This window comes from Eurosta solidaginis, chromosome 1, assembly GCF_040869045.1.
Source record: "Eurosta solidaginis isolate ZX-2024a chromosome 1, ASM4086904v1, whole genome shotgun sequence".
Classification (NCBI taxonomy): domain Eukaryota; kingdom Metazoa; phylum Arthropoda; class Insecta; order Diptera; family Tephritidae; genus Eurosta; species Eurosta solidaginis.
The window spans coordinates 336,575,810-336,596,068 of NC_090319.1; the positions used below are offsets into that span (position 1 = coordinate 336,575,810).

Sequence of the window (20,259 nt, forward strand, 5' to 3'; positions counted from 1 at the left end):
AGGGAGTAATCCTTAGTTCCATAGGTGGACGCCGTTTCGAGATATCGCCACAAAGGTGGAACAGGGGTGACCCTAGAATTTGTTTGTACAATACGGGCATCAAACGAATGGTGTTAATGAGTATTTTAAAAGGGAGTGGGCCTTAGTTCTATAGGTGGATGCCGTTTCGAAATATCGCCATAAAGGTGGACCAGGGGTGACTCTAGAATTTGTTTGTACAATATGGGTATCAAATGAAAGGTGTTAATGAGTATTTTAAAAGGGAGTAATCCTTAGTTCTTAGGTGGCCGCCGTTTCGAGATATCGCCATAAAGGTGGACCAGGGGTGACTCTAGAATGAGTTTGTATGATATGGGTATCAAATTAAAGGTATTAATGAGAGTTTTAAAAGGGAGTGGTGGTAGTTGTATATGTGAAGGCGTTTTCCATATATCGACCAAAATGTGGACCAGGGTAACCCAGAACATTATCTGTTGGATAGCGCTAATTTATTTATATATGTAATACCTGCCAAGATTTTAAAGGTTTTTTATTTCGCCCTGCAGAACTTTTTCATTTTCTTCTACTTAATATGGTAGGTGTCACAACCATTTTATAAAGTTTTTTCTAAAGTTATCCAATTACCTTACCATGTTTCATCCCTTTTTTCGTATTTGGTATAGAATTATGGCATTTTTTCATTTTTCGTAATTTTCGATATCGAAAAAGTGGGCGTGGTCATAGTCGGATTTCGTTCATTTTTCATACCAAGATAAAGTGAGTTCAAGTAAGCACGTGAACTAAGTTCATTTAAGATATGTCGATTTTTGCTCAAGTTATCGTGTTAACGGCCATGCGGAAGGACAGACGGACAACTGTGTGTAAAAACTGGGCGTGGCATCAACCGATTTCGCCCATTTTCACAGAAAAGAGTTAACTTCATAAAATCTATGCCCCTACCAAATTTCAAAAGGATTGGTTAATTTTTGTTCCACTTGTGGCGTTAAAAGTATCCTAGACAAATTAAATGAAAAAGGGCGGAGCCACGCCCATTTTGAAATTTTCTTTTATTTTTGTATTTTGTTGCACTATGTCATTACTGGAGTTGAATGTTGACATAATTTACTCATATACTGTAAAGATATTAAATTTTTTGTTAAAATTTTACTTTAAAAAAAAAATTTTTTTAAAAGTGGGCGTCGTCAATCTCCGATTTTGCTAATTTTTATTAAGCGTACATATAGTAATAGGAGTAACGTTCCTGCCAAATTTCATCATGATATCTTCAACGGCTGCCAAATTACAGCTTGCAAAATTTTAAATTACCTTCTTTTAAAAGTGGGCGGTGCCACGCCCATTGTCCAAAATTTTACTAATTTTCTATTCTGCGTCATAAGTTCAACTCACCTACCAAGTTTCGTCGCTTTATCTGTCTTTTGTAATGAATTATCGCAATTTTTCGGTTTTCGAAATTTTCGATATCGAAAAAGTGGGCGTGGTTATAGTCCGATATCGTTCATTTTAAATAGCGATCTGAGATGAGTGCTCAGGAACCTACATACCAAATTTCATCAAGATACCTCAAAATTTACTCAAGTTATCATGTTAACGGACGGACGGACGGACGGACGGACGGACATGGCTCAATCAAATTTTTTTTCGATCCTGATTATTTTGATATATGGAAGTCTATATCTATCTCGATTCCTTTATATATGTACAAGCAACCGTTATCCAATCAAACTTAATATACTCTGTGAGCTCTGCTCAACTGAGTATAAAAAAAAAGATCCCAAACGGTCAATTTTTGAAAAAGTTATAGCATTTTGAAAACAAAAACGGTGTTTTTTTAAAAACTCATAACTTTTTTTGAGTTGGATGAAAAAATTTGAAACAAGTAAGGAAGGCTAAGTTCGGGTGTAACCGAACATTATATACTCAGTTGAGAGCTGTGGAGACAAAATAAGGGAAAATCACCATGTAGTAAAAAGAACCTAGGGTAACCCTGGACTGTGTTTGTATGACATGTGTATCAAATGGAAGGTTTAAAGAGTATTTTAAGAGGGAGTGGGCCATAGTTCTATAGATGGACGCCATTTAGGGATATCGCCATAAAGGTGGACAAGGCCTGACTCTAGAATTTGTACTATATGGCTATCAAATGAAAGGTGTTAATGAGTATTTTAAAAGGGAGTGGGCCTTTGTTCTATAGGTGGACGCCTTTTCGAGATATCGCCAAAAAGGTAAACCAGGGGTGACTCTAGATTTTTTTTGTACGATATGGGTATCAAATGAAAGGTGTTAATGAGTATTTTAAAAGGGAGTGGGCCTTAGTTCTATAGGTGGACGCCTTTTCGAGATATCGCCACAAAGGTGGGCCTGGGGTGACTCTAGAATGTGTTTGTACAATATGGGTATCAAACGAAAGGTGTTAATGAGTATTTTAAAAGGGAGTGGGCCTTAGTTCTATAGGTGGACGCCTTTTCGAGATATCGCCAAAAGGGTGGACCAGGGGTGACTCTAGAATTTGTTTGTACGATATGGGTATCAAATGAAAGGTGTTAATGAGTATTTTAAAAGGGAGTGGGCCTTAGTTCTATAGGTGGACGCCTTTTCGAGATATCGCCATAAAGGTGGGCCTGGGGTGACTCTAGAATGTGTTTGTACAATATGGGTATCAAATGAAAGGTGTTAATGAGTATTTTAAAAGGGAGTGGGCCTTTGTTCTATAGGTGGACGCCTTTTCGAGATATCGCCATAAAGGTGGGCCTGGGGTGACTCTAGAATGTGTTTGTACAATATGGGTATCAAACGAAAGATGTTAATGAGTATTTTAAAAGGGAGTGGACCTTAGTTCTATAGGTGGACGCCTTTTCGAGATATCGCCAAAAAGGTGTACCAGGGGTGACTCTAGAATTTGTTTGTACGATATGGGTATCAAATGAAAGGGCCTTAGTTCTATAGGTGGACGCCTTTTCGAGATATCGCCATAAAGGTGGGCCAGGGGTGACTCTAGAATTTTTTTGTACGATATGGGTATCAAATGAAAGGTTTTAATGAGTATTTTAAAAGGGAGTGGGCCTTAGTTCTATAGGTGGACGCCTTTTCGAGATATCGCCAAAAAGGTGTACCAGGGGTGACTCTAGAATTTGTTTGTACGATATGGGTATCAAATGAAAGGTGTTAATGAGTATTTTAAAAGGGAGTGGGCCTTAGTTCTATAGGTGGACGCCTTTTCGAGATATCGCTATAAAGGTGGGCCTGGGGTGACTCTAGAATGTGTTTGTACAATATGGGTATCAAACGAAAGGTGTTAATGAGTATTTTAAAAGGGAGTGTGCGTTTTCGAGATATCGCCATAAAGGTGGGCCTGGGGTGACTCTAGAATGTGTTTGTACAATATGGGTATCAAACGAAAGGTGTTAGTGAGTATTTTAAAAGGGAGTGGGCCTTAGTTCTATAGGTGGACGCCTTTTCGAGATATCGCCAAAAAGGTGGACCAGGGGTGACTCTAGAATTTTTTTCTACGATATGGGTATCAAATGAAAGGTGTTAATGAGTATTTTAAAAGGGAGTGGGCCTTAGTTCTATAGGTGGACGCCTTTTCGAGATATCGCCATAAAGGTGGGCCAGGGGTGACTCTAGAATTTTTTTGTACGATATGGGTATCAAATGAAAGGTGTTAATGAGTATTTTAAAAGGCAGTGGGCCTTAGTTCTATAGGTGGACGCCTTTTCGAGATATCGCCATAAAGGTGAACCAGGGGTGACTCTAGATTTTTTTTGTACGATATGGTTATCAAATGAAAGGTGCTAATGAGTATTTTAAAATGGTGTGGGCCTTAGTTCTATAGGTGGACGCCTTTTCGAGATATCGCCATAAAGGTGGACCAGGGGTGACTCTAGATTTTTTTTGTACGATATGGTTATCAAATGAAAGGTGCTAATGAGTATTTTAAAATGGTGTGGGCCTTAGTTCTATAGGTGGACGCCTTTTCGAGATATCGCCATAAAGTTGGACCAGGGGTGACTCTAGAATTTGTTTGCACGATATGGGTATCAAATGAAAGGTGTCAATAAGTATTTTAAAAGGATGTGGGCCTTAGTTCTATAGGTGGACGCCTTTTCGAGATATCGCCATAAACGTGGACCAGGAGTGACTCTAGAATGTGTTTGTACGATATGGGTATCAAATTAAAGGTATTAATGATGGTCTTAAAAGGGAGTGGTCCTTAGTTTTATATGTGAAGGCCTGGGGTATTCGAGATATCTACCAAAATGTGGACCAGGGTAATCCAGAACATCATATGTCGGGTACCGCTAATTTATTATATATGTAATACCACGAACAGTATTCCTTCCAAGATTCCAAGGGCTTTTGATTTCGCCCTGCAAAACTTTTTAATTTTCTTCTACTTAATATGGTAGGTGTCACACCCATTTTACCAAGTTTTTTTCTAAAGTTATATTTTGCGTAAATCGACCAATACAATTACCATGCTTCATCCCTTTTTTCGTATTTGGTATATAATTATGGCATTTTTTTTTTCATTTTTCGTAATTTTCGATATTGAAAAAGTGGGCGTGGTCATAGTCGGATTTCGGGCGTTTTTTACACCATTACAAAGTGAGTTCATATAAGTACGTGAGCTGAGTTTAGGAAAGATATATCAATTTTTGCCCAAGTTATCGTGTTAACGGCCGAGCGGAAGGACAGACGGTCGACTGTGTATAAAAACTGGGCGTGGCTTCAAGCGATTGCGCCCTTTTTCACAGAAAACAGTTATCGTCCTAGAATCTAAGCCTCAACCAAATTTAACTAGGATTGGTAAATTTTTGTTCGACTTATGTCATTAAAAGTATCCTAGACAAATTAAATGAAAAAGGGCGGAGCCACGCCCATTTTGAAATTTTCTTTTATTTTTGTATTTTGTTGCACCATATCATTACTGGAGTTGAATGTTGACATAATTTACTTATACACTGTAAAGATATTAACTTTTCTTTTAAAATTTGACTTTAAAAAATTTTTTTTTAAAAAGTGGGCGTGGTTGTTCTCCGATATTGTTAATTTTTATTAAGCGTACATAAAGTAACAAGAGTAACGTTGCTGCCAAATTTCATCATGATATCTTGAACGACTGCCAAATTACAGCTTGCAAAACTTCTAAATTACCTTCTTAAAAGTGGGCGGTGCCACGCCCATTGTCCAAAATTTTATAAGGTTTCTATTCTGCGTCATAGGTTCAACTCACCTACCATGTTTCATCACTTAATCCGTATTAGGTAAGGAATTATCGCACTTTTTCGATTTTTCGAAATTTTCGATATCAAAAAAAATTTCATCAAGATACCTCAAAATTTACTGAAGTTATCGTGTTAAAGGGCAGACGGACGGACGGACGGCCGTCATGACTCAAAAAAATTTTTTTCGATACTGATGATTTTGATATATGGAATTCTATATCTATCTCGATTGCTTTATACCTGTACAACCAACCGTTATCCAATCAAATTTAATATACTCTGTGTGCTGAGTATAAAAAATATAAGCAGCATGTAAATAAAATGTAGGGTGTAGCGGAGCGCTCCAATAGCCGATGGAGATTCTTAAAGATAAATAAATACAAAAAAGAGAAACTGAGGGATATAGAAAATAACGAATCCTCCTACTAATTTTCCACTTCTCTGTGCCTGCAGTTCTCGGTGTGCCGGCTTCGACGCTATTACGACTTCCTCTCTGTCTTCACTTCTAGCGATGCACAGCCGCTACCAACGACTTTCTCCGCTAAATCATTTTGCATTGCGTATACTCTAATTCTTCTTCTTGAAATCAGGTCCATCTCCTTAGATCGATCGCTGTCTCTCTTTCCTGCTTATGGTTTCTTCATCTCGAAGCTGTTGTAGTTGAAATGGTTGATCGCTGCAATGCTACTTTTACCGAACTGTATTCGATCAGCTTTAGTCAACTGATAGGATCATTCCAGGTGCTCGCTATGCCCGTCGATTAGTTCCGTTCCCAAGCGATGGGGAACACATTTTGGTCAGGGTTCTGGTGAACGAGTCTATGGAAGGGTCCAAACTCGATTAAATGGTAGAAGGGGTATACTCTGTCAGTTTAACATACTTTCGGTCAGTCACGCGTCTACCAAAGCTCTGAACTTCAAAACTGTATCGTTGAGCGTAGTCCATGCGCGCCTGAAATCGTTCGCGGTAGCAATAGGCTACTTTGCAATAAAGATTTTTAAGGTGCAGGGCATAACGTAATCCCTGGCAACTTTCGCCGGGATTTATTTGCCTGAGCTGGTATGTGTGCACTGGAGGTGAATGCCACCGCTCGCCACATGCAGTTTTCTCCTAAAAAGGTGGGCCTCGGATCAGCTAAGTAAGCACTGGGCTCACGCCACCTCCTTTCGCTTGTCATTCCTTTAACTGGTTGTTGAAAACAAACTAGGAATTTCTCAAAGGTGATTGAAGCGTTGATGGGGCACTACCCTATAGGAATCCAGTCAGTTCGGCTTAGTATTCTGGAAAAACCTAACTATGGTTGTTGCATGGAGGATGGAATAGTCATAAAATCACCTCATACTCAATTTCCCAGATTTTACAAGAACAGGGCATGAATATCTCGGTAACGATGTATACGAATTGCCGGACGAAATTTCGGGGATCTATGTTTGCCTCATCAGGAAGTATATATTTGCTACGCAAGTGATTCACATCATGATCAGAAATCAGTGCCGCCGTTAGTTAATGTGGTATCATAACGGATAGTAAAAGTGTTCAATGGAATTGCTTCCACCTTGTGCGGGCAGCGGCCTCCTAACGCAACCTGACCTAACCTAAGCATAAAATTGCTGAATCGAGTAGCAGTCAAAGAAAACTAAAACTCTCAAATTAGTTAACTGGGCTGGGGGATGGTAAGTTTAAATTAAACAAGTAAGGAAGGTTAAGTTCGGGTGTAACCGAACATTACATACTCAGTTGAGAGCTATGGTGACAACATAAGGGAAAATAACCATGTAGGAAAATGAACCGAGGGAAACCCTGGAATGTGTATCAAATGAAAGGCATTAAAGAGTATTTTATGAGGGAGTGGGCCATAGTTCTATAGGTGGACGCCATTTAGGGATATAGCCATAAAGATGGATCAGGGTTGACTCTAGAATGCGTTTGTACGATATGGGTATCAAATGAAAGGTGTTAATGAGTATTTTAAAAGGGAGTAATCCTTAGTTCCATAGGTGGACGCCGTTTCAAGATATCGCCACAAAGGTGGACCAGGGGTGACCCTAGAATTTGTTTGTACAATATGGGCATCAAACGAATGGTGTTAATGAGTATTTTAAAAGGGAGTGGGCCTTAGTTCTATAGGTGGATGCCGTTTCGAAATATCGCCATAAAGGTGGACCAGGGGTGACTCTAGAATGTGTTTGTACGAAATGGGTATCAAATTAAAGGTATTAATGAGGGTTTTAAAAGGGAGTGGTGGTTGTTGTATAGGTGGTCGCATTTTCGAGATATCGCCATAAAGGTGGACCAGGGGTGACCCTAGAATTTGTTTGTACAATATGGGTATCAAAAGAAAGGTGTTAATGAGTATTTTAAAAGGGAGTAATCCTTAGTTCCATAGGTGGACGTCGTTTCGAGATATCGCCATAAAGGTGGACCAGGGGTGACCCTAGAATTTGTTTGTACAATATGGGTATCAAAAGAAAGGTGTTAATGAGTATTTTAAAAGGGAGTAATCCTTAGTTCCATAGGTGGACGCCTTTTCGAGATATCGCCATAAAGGTGGACCAGGGGTGACTCTAGAATGCGTTTGTACGATATGGGTATAAAATGAAAGGTGTTAATGAGTATTTTAAAAGGGAGTAATCCTTAGTTCCATAGGTGGACGCCGTTTCGAGATAGCGCCATAAAGGTGGACCAGGGGTGACCCTAGAATTTGTTTGTACAATATGGGTATCAAAAGAAAGGTGTTAATGAGTATTTTAAAAGGGAGTATTCCTTAGTTTTTTAAATTTTTTTTTTTTTTTTAAATCCTTAGTTCCATAGGTGGACGCCGTTTCGAAATATCGCCATAAAGGTGGACCAGGGGTGACTCTAGAATATTTCTGTACGATATGGATATCAAATTAAAGGTATTAATGAGGGTTTTAAAAGGGAGTGGTGGTTGTTGTATAGGTGGTCGCATTTTCGAGATATCGCCATAAAGGTGGACCAGGGGTGACTCTAGAATTTGTTTGTACAATATGGGTATCAAAAGAAAGGTGTTAATGAGTATTTTAAAAGGTAGTAATCCTTAGTTCTATAGGTGGACGTCGTTTCGAGATATCGCCATAAAGGTGGACCAGGGGTGACCCTAGAATTTGTTTGTACAATATGGGTATCAAAAGAAAGGTGTTAATGAGTATTTTAAAAGGGAGTAATCCTTAGTTCCATAGGTGGACGCCGTTTCGAGATATCGCCATAAAGGTGGAGCAGGGGTGACCCTAGAATTTGTTTGCACGATATGGGTATCAAATGAAAGGGGTTAATGAGCATTTTTAAAGGGAGTGGGGCTTAGTTCTATAGGTGGACTTTCGAGATATCGCCATAAAGGTGGACCAGGGGTGACTCTAGAATGAGTTTGTACGATATGGGTATCAAATTAAAGGTATTAATGAGAGTTTTAAAAGGGAGTGGTGTGAAGATGTTTTCCAGATATCGACCAGAATGTGGACCAGGGTGACCCAGAACATCATCTGTTGGATAACGCTAATTTATTTATATATGTAATACCTGCCAAGATTTTAAGGGTTTTTTATTGCGCCCTGCAGAACTTTTTCATTTTCTTCTACTTAATATGGTAGGTGTCACAACCATTTTATAAAGTTTTTTCTAAAGTTATATTTCGCGTCAATAAAACAATCCAATTACCTTACCATGTTTCATCCCTTTTTTCGTATTTGGTATAGAATTATGGCATTTTTTCATTTTTCGTAATTTTCGATATCGAAAAAGTGGGCGTGGTCATAGACGGATTTCGTTCATTTTTCATACCAAGATAAAGTGAGTTCAAGTAAGCACGTGAACTAAGTTCATTAAAGATATGTCGATTTTTGCTCAAGTTATCGTGTTAACGGCCATGCGGAAGGACAGACGGACGACTGTGTATAAAAACTGGTCGTGGCATCAACCGATTTCGCCCATTTTCACAGAAAACAGTTAGTGTCATAAAATCTATGCCCCTACCAAATTTCAAAAGGATTTGTTAATTTTTGTTCGACCTATGGCGTTAAAAGTATCCTAGACAAATTAAATGAAAAAGGGCGGAGCCACGCCCATTTTGAAATTTTCTTTTATTTTTGTATTTTGTTGCACCATATTATTACTGGAGATGAATGTTGACATAATTTACTTATATACTGTAAAGATATTAAATTTTTTGTTAAAATTTTACTTAAAAAAAATGTTTTTTTTTTAAAGTGGGCGTGGTCCTTCTCCGATTTTGCTAATTTTTATTAAGCGTACATATAGTAATAGGAGTAACGTTCCTTCCAAATTTCATCATGATATTTTCAACGACTGCCAAATTACAGCTTGCAAAAATTTTAAATTACCTTCTTTTAAAAGTGGGCGGTGCCCCGCCCATTATCCAAAATTTTACTAATTTTCTATTCCGCGTCATAAGTTCAACTCATCTACCAAGTTTCGTCGCTTTAGCTGTCTTTTGTAATGAATTATCGCACTTTTTCGGTTTTTCGAAATTTTCGATATCGAAAAAGTGGGCGTGGTTATAGTCCGATATCATTCATTTTAAATAGCGATCTGAGATGAGTGCTCAGGAACCTACATACCAAATTTCATCAAGATACCTCAAAATTTACTTAAGTTATCGTGTTAACGGACGGACGGACATTGCTCAATCAAATTTTTTTTCGATCCTGTTGATTTTGATGTATGGAAGTCTCTATCTATCTCGATTCCTTTATATATGTACAACCAACCGTTATCCAATCAAACTTAATATACTCTGTGAGCTCTGCTCAACTGAGTATAAAAATTCAATCCTCCCGCTTTCCCCCATCGTATTCGTTATAGGATACGTGTAGATAAACATTAAAATATCTCTACCATTCATAAAAAGTCTGTGTATTGGGCGGGTAAAGATAATCTGAGAAAACAAGTAGGAATGAGTAGATGTTGGAGAAGTAAGTTTCTTTTATAATTTTTACCTTTCCACTGAACCTTTAATGGCAACAGTCACTTAAGACAAAGTTTAGTCGAGTGTTGAATAGCTGAGTGTGCGCACACCGTTTGTTATAAAATTATTTGGGTGTTCGTAATAAAGTAAAAAAAAACTGTGAACAGGTAGGTAAGAGGTAAAAACAAAATAACAATGTCTAAAAAACACAACAATTTTACTACAACACTATTGTTATACGGCCATTAAAGCTGGCTACTTTAAACAATTACATACAAGGGCGTATGCAGAACACATATGTATAGAGGGGAAGAGTAAATATAAATAACATGCATATAGTTCACAAAACTAAAAAATGCCTCAGCACAGATGGGTCTAACTCTCCTTTGCGCGCCTAGCCTAGAAAGTTACAAACAAGCATACATACAAGTGAGGCCAATATAAGCGTGTTAAAAAAATTCTTGTCAAACCAGGGCCCGCTCTGAAAGGTGAATCGGATAACTTATCCAGAGTTCACGCGTACTCATTAGATAAATAATTTAGTATCATATTACCAAAAGTTTAAGAGCTTCTATATATTATTATCGTATATTAAGTGAAATTTGTTTCCGATCAGTTAAAAATGGAAAACAGAATAAATTTTTATAAACTTATAAACGCTAAATACTCCAAACATTGGATCCCATGGGTTTAGTCAAATCGAAATTAAAAGAATAATGTTCTTGAATTTGCTCAGACAGAAAACGGTACTCAGCAATATACTGTCCATTCTACTGTGGCCAACCCCTCAAACTGGGGTGAGTTTTCATCTTCTAACAAATCTTTGCCAAATCTGATGTACATAAAACACTCAGCCACAAAACCCCTGCCCAAGGCAAGAAGCCCAGCCAACATTTTATGAAAGTTTTGATAAAAAATATTTAAATACCCCAAGATGATTAAAAACGTTCAAATTTAAAAGCATTTTCTGTTCGAAAATTAATGTATCGTCGGGAGAAAAATGTACCATAAATGTGATTATTCTTAAATAATCATTTATGATTTCTATTTCGAAACGCTTTTTATTCATATTTGATATCATTGTAAAATTGTGCTTTAATAGTTTTAGAGTAATATTTGACTGCTTTTCACAGTCATTTTCTGATCATATTCGTAAATATATTTCAGTCGTTTTGTTTGAGATTTTTTAATCATTTTTGAATGCCATTGCATATGCATTTATTCTTCATATCTCATTCAAAATAGGATACTACATAATAATCTTATTTCATCACGGGAAGAAAGCATGCGAAAGTGAGCTATTCGAACCACAGCTAACTCGCAAACAAACTTGACCGATATACACCTGCGACTACAACATCCAACATCAGCATTATCGTCTGCATCTTAAAATACGGATACCATACGGGATGTTGAAGTCGTATCCAGGTATGTCAAGATAGTTTCACTTACCTCGGGCTCAAATAGCTCACAACCTATGTATTGTCCAATAATTATGTATTTTCTGAGAAGCTGAAGGGGAGAAATGGTTATGGAAATCTTCGTTCACGAGCAGCATTACATTATTATTGTCTTGAAGAATATCTTTTGCATAAATAATAAAATATGCTTACCTTTGATGATCAAAAACTAAATATAGTTTTTCATCCACATTTTGGAATCATATTTGAATCAAATGTGTTTACTTTACGTGATCAAAAATTTATAATCATTTTTCATTCAGCTTTCTGAATCTTTTATGAATATATTTGTTGACTGAATAATGAATTTTATATTTTCTGAAATTTTACTTTTCATTAAAAATCTTATTTTTTTCACATACACATATTTTTTCAATCATGAAGCTAAAAAATATAAAAAGTGGGCGTGGTTATTGTCTGATATCTTTCATTTTTAATAGCGGTCTGAGATGATTGCCCAGGAACCTACATACCAAATTTCATCGAGATACCTCAAAATTTACTCAAGTTATCGTGTTAACGGACAGACGGACGGACGGACGGACGGACATGCCTCAATCGAATTTTTTTTCGATACTGATGATTTTGATATATGGAAGTCTATGTCTATCTCGATTCCTTTATACCTGTACAACCAACCGTTATCCAATCAAAGTTAATATACTCTGTAAGCTATGCCCAACTCAGTATAATAAAGAAGCTATGATCACAGGAATAAATCGCGTCTATTATGCTATAAACCAATACAATGAGCGTATTATTTAAGCTGTAACTGAATAGCAGTACCCGTCCCAGAAAATGATACAGAAGCGGCTATAGAAACACCTTGGCTAACAGAATATATCCAGTGTTAAATCGTTGGTCGCAGTAATAGTAATGTTATGTATGTATATATATGCTATTAGTGAGTGCGTTAGTAGGGGCTGTTCCTTAGAGTTTTTCTGCGACGTCTGTTACTTATTTGCAACACAATCCATAGGGAAAAATATAAATTCATTTTCCTTTGTTGTTTTTGTTTTGTTTCAGTCACAGTCACGATTAAAAACCGCTGTAACTGTGAGGTCACAAACACATATAACATTGTTCCTCAAAAATCACAGGATCGGCCAACATTATCACCAATCTTACAAGTTGGCAGCAGCTCCGTCTACTCAATAAGATCCATTCAGAACTTCTAAAATTGATGGCATTATGAGTCTTGCCCCCTTACAGCATCCCACTCAGCATCTCAGCCAGGAATATACAAAATAGGGAGTGTTTTAACTGGTGGCAAGCTCAAGAAAGCGTGTTTTATTGCCCGTCATAAGCAAGTCGTCTCTTATTTAGTAACTCCCATCTCGAAACCTATCCAGAGAATGAATAGTAAGAGCATTGTGTTTGTCAACATAATTAATCCGGAATGTAGTTAGAGAGCTATCCAACGCTATTAATACAGCTTGGATGTCACCGCAGACAAAATATTACCACATCTGCAACTATCTTCCGCCATCGGTGAGTTTTAGGAATACTTGAGAATTAGGAATACTTCAAACTGGAGACTGAAGCATACCTCGGCAGCAAAAGTTTGGTATGTATTATGACGTTCTCAGTTGAGCCTAGTATTGAATATGTGAACACGGTTGTCTATATCGCAGCCCCAGCAATAGAAATTTCCAGTAGTCTTAAAAAGAGGCTACCACTCAATTTGTCAGAACATCATCTACACCGTGTTTAAGGACCGAACTGCACATATTACTGAAAATGGCACTATCAACAGCACTTTCTTTATCCACAAAATTTTCAAGGGTGAAGTTCATTGAGATGGTCTCACCAATTCTGCGAAGCCGTCTCAACGATTTTTTCACATGATAAGCATGCCGATGTGAGTTATAAATGTTATGTCTCTTTTCGAATGCGAAATTCAAACAGTGTCTCCAGACAATTCAGGACGAAAAACATCATTTCTTGGTCTTGAAGCTTTTGAAATCTGTATCGTCGCTCTCACCCACTCTGAGAATCAGGACCGGGTGGGTTAAAGCTGTAGTAAAGTTCAATAGCATGACTCGATTTTGTGATGAAGGTGATAACTACAATATTTTATGAAAGGGTTTGATATACCTATTATTTTTCTTGGATTTGTGGGGTTTGTTTCGGCATTGCTCTACAGACACATTTTTCGAGGTGAAAACACATACCACTTTGAAAATTTCCTATCTTGGAAATTATTTGAAGAAAATCCTTTCTAAAAATTGTATTAAAAATGTCCTTTTCAAGGATTTCATTGACGACCGCGTAAACTCAAAATTGTATCGAAAACACTCGATCGTTGAAAATGTTTGAGAGTTTTATACCGTTTTCACACAGGTAGGTAGGTTGAACTGGCCGGCCCATGAGGACCCCACATAGATTGACTGAGTCCGTAGTGTTACCAGAAGTTTGTTTTAACGACCAAACGGAAAAACCCTATCAAAAACCAGGACCTATGTTATAAAATAACTCCGTCCTCTTAGCAAATACTAGAAGCTTCCTAGGACTTAAGCCACTCGCTGCTTCTAGATCTGACAGCTGTATCACTCCTAATAGCTGGAGTCTTAGCCTGGCAAGTGCAGGGCACGAGCACAGAACGTGCTCGATCGTTTCCTCCTCCAACCCGCACTTCCTACAGCTGCTATCACTGACCAAGCCTAGTTTAAAGGCATGTGCCGCCAGAAGGCAGTGTCCAGTCAGAATACCCGTCATGAGTCTACGGTCCTCTCTTTTTAATGAGAGGACCAACTGTGTTAGTCTAAGGTTGTAAGACCTACACATAATCTTCGACACTTTTCAGCCCCGCGCTTGAACCCACGCCTTTCCCGCTTGGTCGATCATGTGCACCTATCGCTTTCGCACAGAAACTTAATCGAATAATAATTCTATTTAATGAAATAATTAAGTTTCCCATTTCATACAGGGCAAAAAAAAAAAAATTACGATAAAACCATTCCAATAGTCGAATGCAAAGAACTAGTTCATTATCAAGAGCTACTGAGAACCCTACTTGTGTAGTAGACTTGTTATACACTGCTATAATACTAGAGTTTGTGAAGAGGCTATGACATCCTCAAACTTCCCCTACCTGGCTGCGCTCATAATGACATATATACAAACTTACACATATATACGTACATAAATATATACTACAACAAATATTCAACCCTTTTTTCTTTATTTCACTTCAGTATGGATTTGTATTACTCACCCGGCTCTGCGCCTTGTCGTGCCGTTCTAATGACCGCACAATGCGTTGGTATAGACTTGAATAAAAAATTGTTGAACTTACTGGCTGGTGATCATATGAAGCCAGACTTTTTAAAGATCAATCCACAACATACGATACCAACATTAGTAGACAATGATTTTGTGCTATGGGAATCACGCGCAATTATGATCTATTTAGTGGAACAGTATGCCAAAACCGATTCTCTCTACTCAAAATGTCCTGAAACGCGTGCGCGTATAAATCAACGTTTATATTTTGACATGGATTTGACACAAGCTTTTGGCAAGTATTTCTATGGCCCAATGATGAAGAAAACCCCATTTGATCCAGAGGCGCGTAAACACTTAGAAAAACAATTGGAAATGCTAAACAAACTTTTGGGTGGAAATAATTTCGCTATCGGCGATTCGCTGACATTGGCTGATCTATCACTTTTGGCCACGGTGACCACTTTGGATGTGGCTTCTACAGCTAAGAGCGCCAATGTTGATATTAAAAAGTATCCAAATATTAAAAAATGGTATGATTATATGAAGGCTGTTACACCGGGATATAAAGAGAATTATGAAGGTAGTTTGGAATTGAAAAAATTCTTGGATTAATAAAAAGTATTTTAATATGTATGCAAATAGTTTTCTCACATTACTCAGTAGTACTTAAGTAAACAAAAAATAAATTAAAAGCTTTATAAAAGCAGCAAAAAGTGCAACTATTTAATTGTTGTTAAGGGGGTTGCCACGCCAAAGTTTGTTTTGGTACCGAAAATTGTTTATGTACTTTTTTTTCAAATTTAACGCAATAGTCAAAATTATATACACAATCACAGAAGTTCGCGAATTCCTGTCATTACAAGATTTTTATATCTATAACTTGGCTAAACTAATCCATTTATGCCAATTCCAAATATCGACGAAATATTAACCCCTGTCAGCTGCCAGTTCAAAAACACCTTATGTTGCGGACAATTCACAAGAATGTCGCATACTTTGAACGATATAACAACAACATTTTTTAAATTGTCAAAAACTTCTTTAATAATCTTTTTCTTTGATTTTACCATAAATGATTAGACAGCTTTCCTCTCATTGAATCCATATTTCGAATTTCGATAACCGTAGCGGACATTTTTTGATAGTGCTTACATGCGAAAAAGGTTTTCCTCTTGCTTAAGGTAGTTAAAATCAAACTGAGTTTTCCAGCAACATATTGTCTGCAAGGTTGGTATTTTTTTAGGGCAGAAAATCAAAGTATTTCGAATTTCAGCGAAAATATTATCAGTGTTCCTCGGTTTCCTGGATTAACCTGACGCAGGAATCTAATAAAACCTTTAAACTTATCACACTGAAAGACACTTCTATTAAATCAACCAAACTATTTGAAAAGAGGTCAGCGACCTTTGGTTGTGGCTTTGGTCCATTTTTGGCAAAAATGAACCAAGATGGTAGCTTTGATAATAAACAAATTCATATACATATAATCAACTGAGATTACCCAGTACATCTCTTTGTCTGATCTCTACAGTGGGTAAATAACTGAATATAATAATTATAATAATAAGCGAATTCGCTGAGAAGCGACATTGCCATTTGTATGTATGCACATTAGGGTGTATCAATGGTACAGAAGATGGACACTGAACCGTTTACTTTATGTAGAGTGAACTTCCGTTTTGGTATACAATATCAAAGAACGATCTCAGGAAATTTTTTCTTTGGAGTATAACGAAGTTTAATTCCAGATACAGTTGGATGTTTAGTCCTCATTCGTACCCCTGGGAAGCTTACTAATATATGTAGGTGAAAATTGTGTAAGGTAATCTGTTTGGAACGTTAGGTCATGGCGAAAGTGAGAACGAGTCGGTGAACTCTCCCTAAATATTCAACTTATGAAAGCTTCGGTAGCCCCCCAGTGGGTTAAGGGGTATAGAATATTCTTGCGGCAGGTTTGACGTGGTCATATCAAATCATTACCGAGATTTTCGAAACGTAATACTGTCCGGTTAGTTGATGTCGTTATGAATCCAAGCGCTAACAAGGCATTAATACAACTTACAGCTATTGTGTATTTTAAGATCCGTTTAATTTAAGTAACATACTGTCCTCGTCGTTTCACCTTCGACAACGTCCAAAGTCTGTGTTCAGCAGAGATAACCCAGCCGTTAGTACTTAAGGCTACGCCACAGGAAAGAGAGCCTTTGGCATGTTCGGCTTAAGAGCTCTTTGAGGTTTTTCAGAGTATGCTTACCAGTGATAGTGACCGCAAACGCGCAACCGTAGTGGGGTTCAGATATCTTTGTTACACTTTGCTAGATTCAATGCGATGAAACCCCCTCCCTCCACGCTAATAATTCCTGTAAAAAATTGTGTAAAAGGTAAGGAAGTTGGCTTATCAAATGAGAGAGCATAAATTAACACAACAGCGCGATCATACTTATGTCACTGAACCGTCATTTAAAAAAATAGATCTTTTGAAAATTCCTATTCTGCACATGCCACATGGTCAATAAAATATTACCGTCCGTATTGAAATATGGAATTCTAAGAGTCGCAAACTGAAAGGGAAAATGTTTTTAAATTGATAATAAATTTTAAACTTGTGCAATGAAATTTAAAACCAAGCCATATGTCGCAAAACCGTCGTATCCCAGCCCTATGCAGACAAAATAAAGGTCAGCTAGAAACCATAACGGAATGTATGCATAACTTATCAAAATAACAATTTTTATCGTTGCTTAAAGGCAAAGGCAGATAAGGTTTCTGTGTGCTCCAAGTAGATGAGGTGTCTGATACCACAATCCCTAGCAATTGAAAATGTGTTCTACTTAAAAATATACGTGCTGAGAAAATGAGAGACAAATCGTCAGTTATTTTGGAAATCATGGAAAATTCTTGGAACTTAGACTTTATAACTGATAGGACACTCTTGTGAATTGCCTTATTAAATTACCAAATGCGTGTGGCACATTGAATAAAAGGTCCATCCAATCGATTTACGTGTAAATATTTAGGACATTGCGTTCGTAAATTTTATAAGTTTGAGACGTATTCACAATAATTTCTCTTATAAAATTGTTGTAATTTTATTATGATGAAAAAACCGAATGGAATTAAACATACTGGCTGATATTATAATTATTTCGACCCTGCCAAAGATCTCTTCAGATATCTTTGTATTTTTTAATTAGAAATTAATTATTTGATTTTAAGAAATTATATTCTAATCTCGAGTGAGATTTGAACTCGCGTCGTCGCAGGCCTACCATAAGGCTATCACTGCGTATATTTGTATGTGGCTTAACTCTTTTAGGACCTTGGACAACATACAATTATTCAAATCAACGTCGACTACACACCCCTTTGCTTTTGCAGTCACCTATAAAAAGATCGCGGATTATGTTTGCTGTGTATGATTGTATATACGAGTATACATATTTATTATTTGTGATATGTGCGAGTTTTAACTAGATCGAAAACGATATAACTTAAAAAGTGCAAATTTTGACCCATGCAAACCAGCGTATTTTTTACTCACTATCTCTAGATCAAAGTAGCAAATTCAGTTATAGTTCCACTACTTCAACCAGAAATTATTGGTCAATCGGCGCCTAGGGCTGTGTTAAAGACTTCTTCACAGTTTCCCCTTTACATTGTTGCTTTGAGATAAAAGTTGTTTGGGTTTAGGTAAGTAATTCTACAATACATACAAACACATTGCCACAACTAGATCAAAACAGCGATCAACTCGAAAAATTGTAATGTTCAGAAAATGCGAAAAACTGACTTGTCTCTCCCATATTCGCCAGTGCAGTTTTAAATTTTTACAAAATCTTTTCTCTTTGATTAATGGAGGTATTAATAAATCGAGTATACAGTTCGGTAGGTATTGCATTGGGAAGTTCGGAGATACTTATAGCTTCGAAATTTCTGATTTTTGAGTTAGTTCGCTATTGATTTGAGTGTGCGATATATAAAATTGTACATAGGTATAAAAAAATTGTGTAGAATCTCTTTCTCATTATACCTTTCATGAACATGAAATGGTATATTAACTGTGGTCCGATGTTTGTAACGTTGAGAAATATAGAAGATAGACTCACCATTAAGTATACCGAATTGATCAGGGCGACGAACTGAGTTGACATAGCCATGTCCGTCTGCCCGTCCGTCCGTCTGTCTGTTTGAACGCAAACTAGTCCCTCAAATTTTGAGATAAAAAAAAAAAAATAAATGTAAGGCGCGATAACCTCCGAAGAGATCTAAGGCCGAGCTTCTCTTCCAATTTGCGTCGTGCTCCTCTTGATTTTCCCTACAAATTGACCGGACGGGACCTACATGTTTATGCCGACTCCGAATGGCATCTGCATGGCAGATGAGTTTTCACTGAGAGCTTTTCATGACAGAAATACACCCGGAGCGCTTGCCAAACACTGCCGAGGGGCGACCCCGCTTAGAAAAATTTTCTTCTAATTGAAAAACCTAATTTCTAAAATTTTGATGTTGCTTTGCCCAGGGTTTTAACCCAGGGCATACGGTGTGGTAGGCGGAGCACTAGGGCGGGTCGATTTAAAAATCGCTCATTGCTCTGTGAAAATCGTATTCTAGGGATCAAAATAAGAAACTTTGCCGAAGGAACAATACCTCTAAAACGAATTCTGATGTCCCCCCCCCCCCCAGGTAGGGGTAAATTATGAAAAATCCCACTTTGACCCATTTAGAGTGCTCCAATCGAGTCCAAATGTATGACCGACCCCCACTAACTTTGGAGGCCCGACCCACCGATGCCTGTGGAACACCCCTGGAAGCCCCCAGGGGGTAAAGTGCATGTAAAGTGCAAAACCGGCAATTTTTTGAAATGTTCGTATGGCGAACCTCCAGGGGGGTTCCAGGGGGTGTGCCACTGGCATCGGTGGGTCGGGCCTCCAAAGTTAGTGGGGGTCGGTCATACATTTGGACTCGATTGGAGCACTCTAAATGGGTAAAAGTGGGATTTTTCAAAATTTACCCCTACCTGGGCGGGGGGCATCAGAATTCGTTTTAGTGGTATGGTTCCTGCGGCAAAGTTTCTTATTTTGATCCCTAGAATATGATTTTCACAGAGAAATGGGCGATTTTTTTACCTCCCCACAAATCGACCCGCCCTACGGAGCACGCTACCATCACACCACGGTGGCCGAGATATCTCAATGAAATTTGGCACAAGGATGTATTTTTGTATTATATTAGACATTTGTCGGATCCGGTAGGATCGGACCACTATTACATATATCTCCCATACAACCGATCGTTAAGATAAGACGATTTTGGTCATTCCTGCCGCAATTTAGAAAGTATAAACGTAAAACTCGGTGATATATATTCTAATTAATCATAGAAGATATCCTGAAAAAATCACTTT

The 20,259-nt window shown here is 37.6% G+C and overlaps 1 protein-coding gene across 4 annotated transcripts; it reads left to right on the forward strand.

The window, feature by feature from the left end:
- Positions 1-10,233: 10,233 nt before the first annotated feature.
- LOC137237903 (glutathione S-transferase 1-1-like) lies at positions 10,234-15,563 on the forward strand. 4 transcript variants are annotated; one of them, XM_067762258.1, is made up of 3 exons: positions 10,236-10,334; positions 12,654-13,194; positions 14,825-15,563. In XM_067762258.1, exon 3 carries the CDS (start codon positions 14,826-14,828, stop codon positions 15,465-15,467), a length of 642 nt encoding a protein of 213 aa, XP_067618359.1. In that variant the 5' UTR covers positions 10,236-10,334; positions 12,654-13,194; position 14,825; the 3' UTR covers positions 15,468-15,563. The 4 variants fall into 4 exon arrangements, with proteins under 4 accessions (XP_067618360.1, XP_067618357.1, XP_067618359.1 ...); XM_067762257.1 differs by lacking the exon at positions 12,654-13,194 and adding an exon at positions 11,413-11,595 and having other exon boundaries at positions 10,240-10,334; XM_067762259.1 differs by lacking the exon at positions 12,654-13,194 and having other exon boundaries at positions 10,234-10,338.
- Positions 15,564-20,259: the final 4,696 nt, after the last annotated feature.

Coding starts and splice junctions, on each gene's coding strand:
- LOC137237903 (XM_067762259.1), top strand. CDS start 14,826: ATGGATTTGTATTACTCACCCGGCTCTGCGCCTTGTCGTGCCGTTCTA.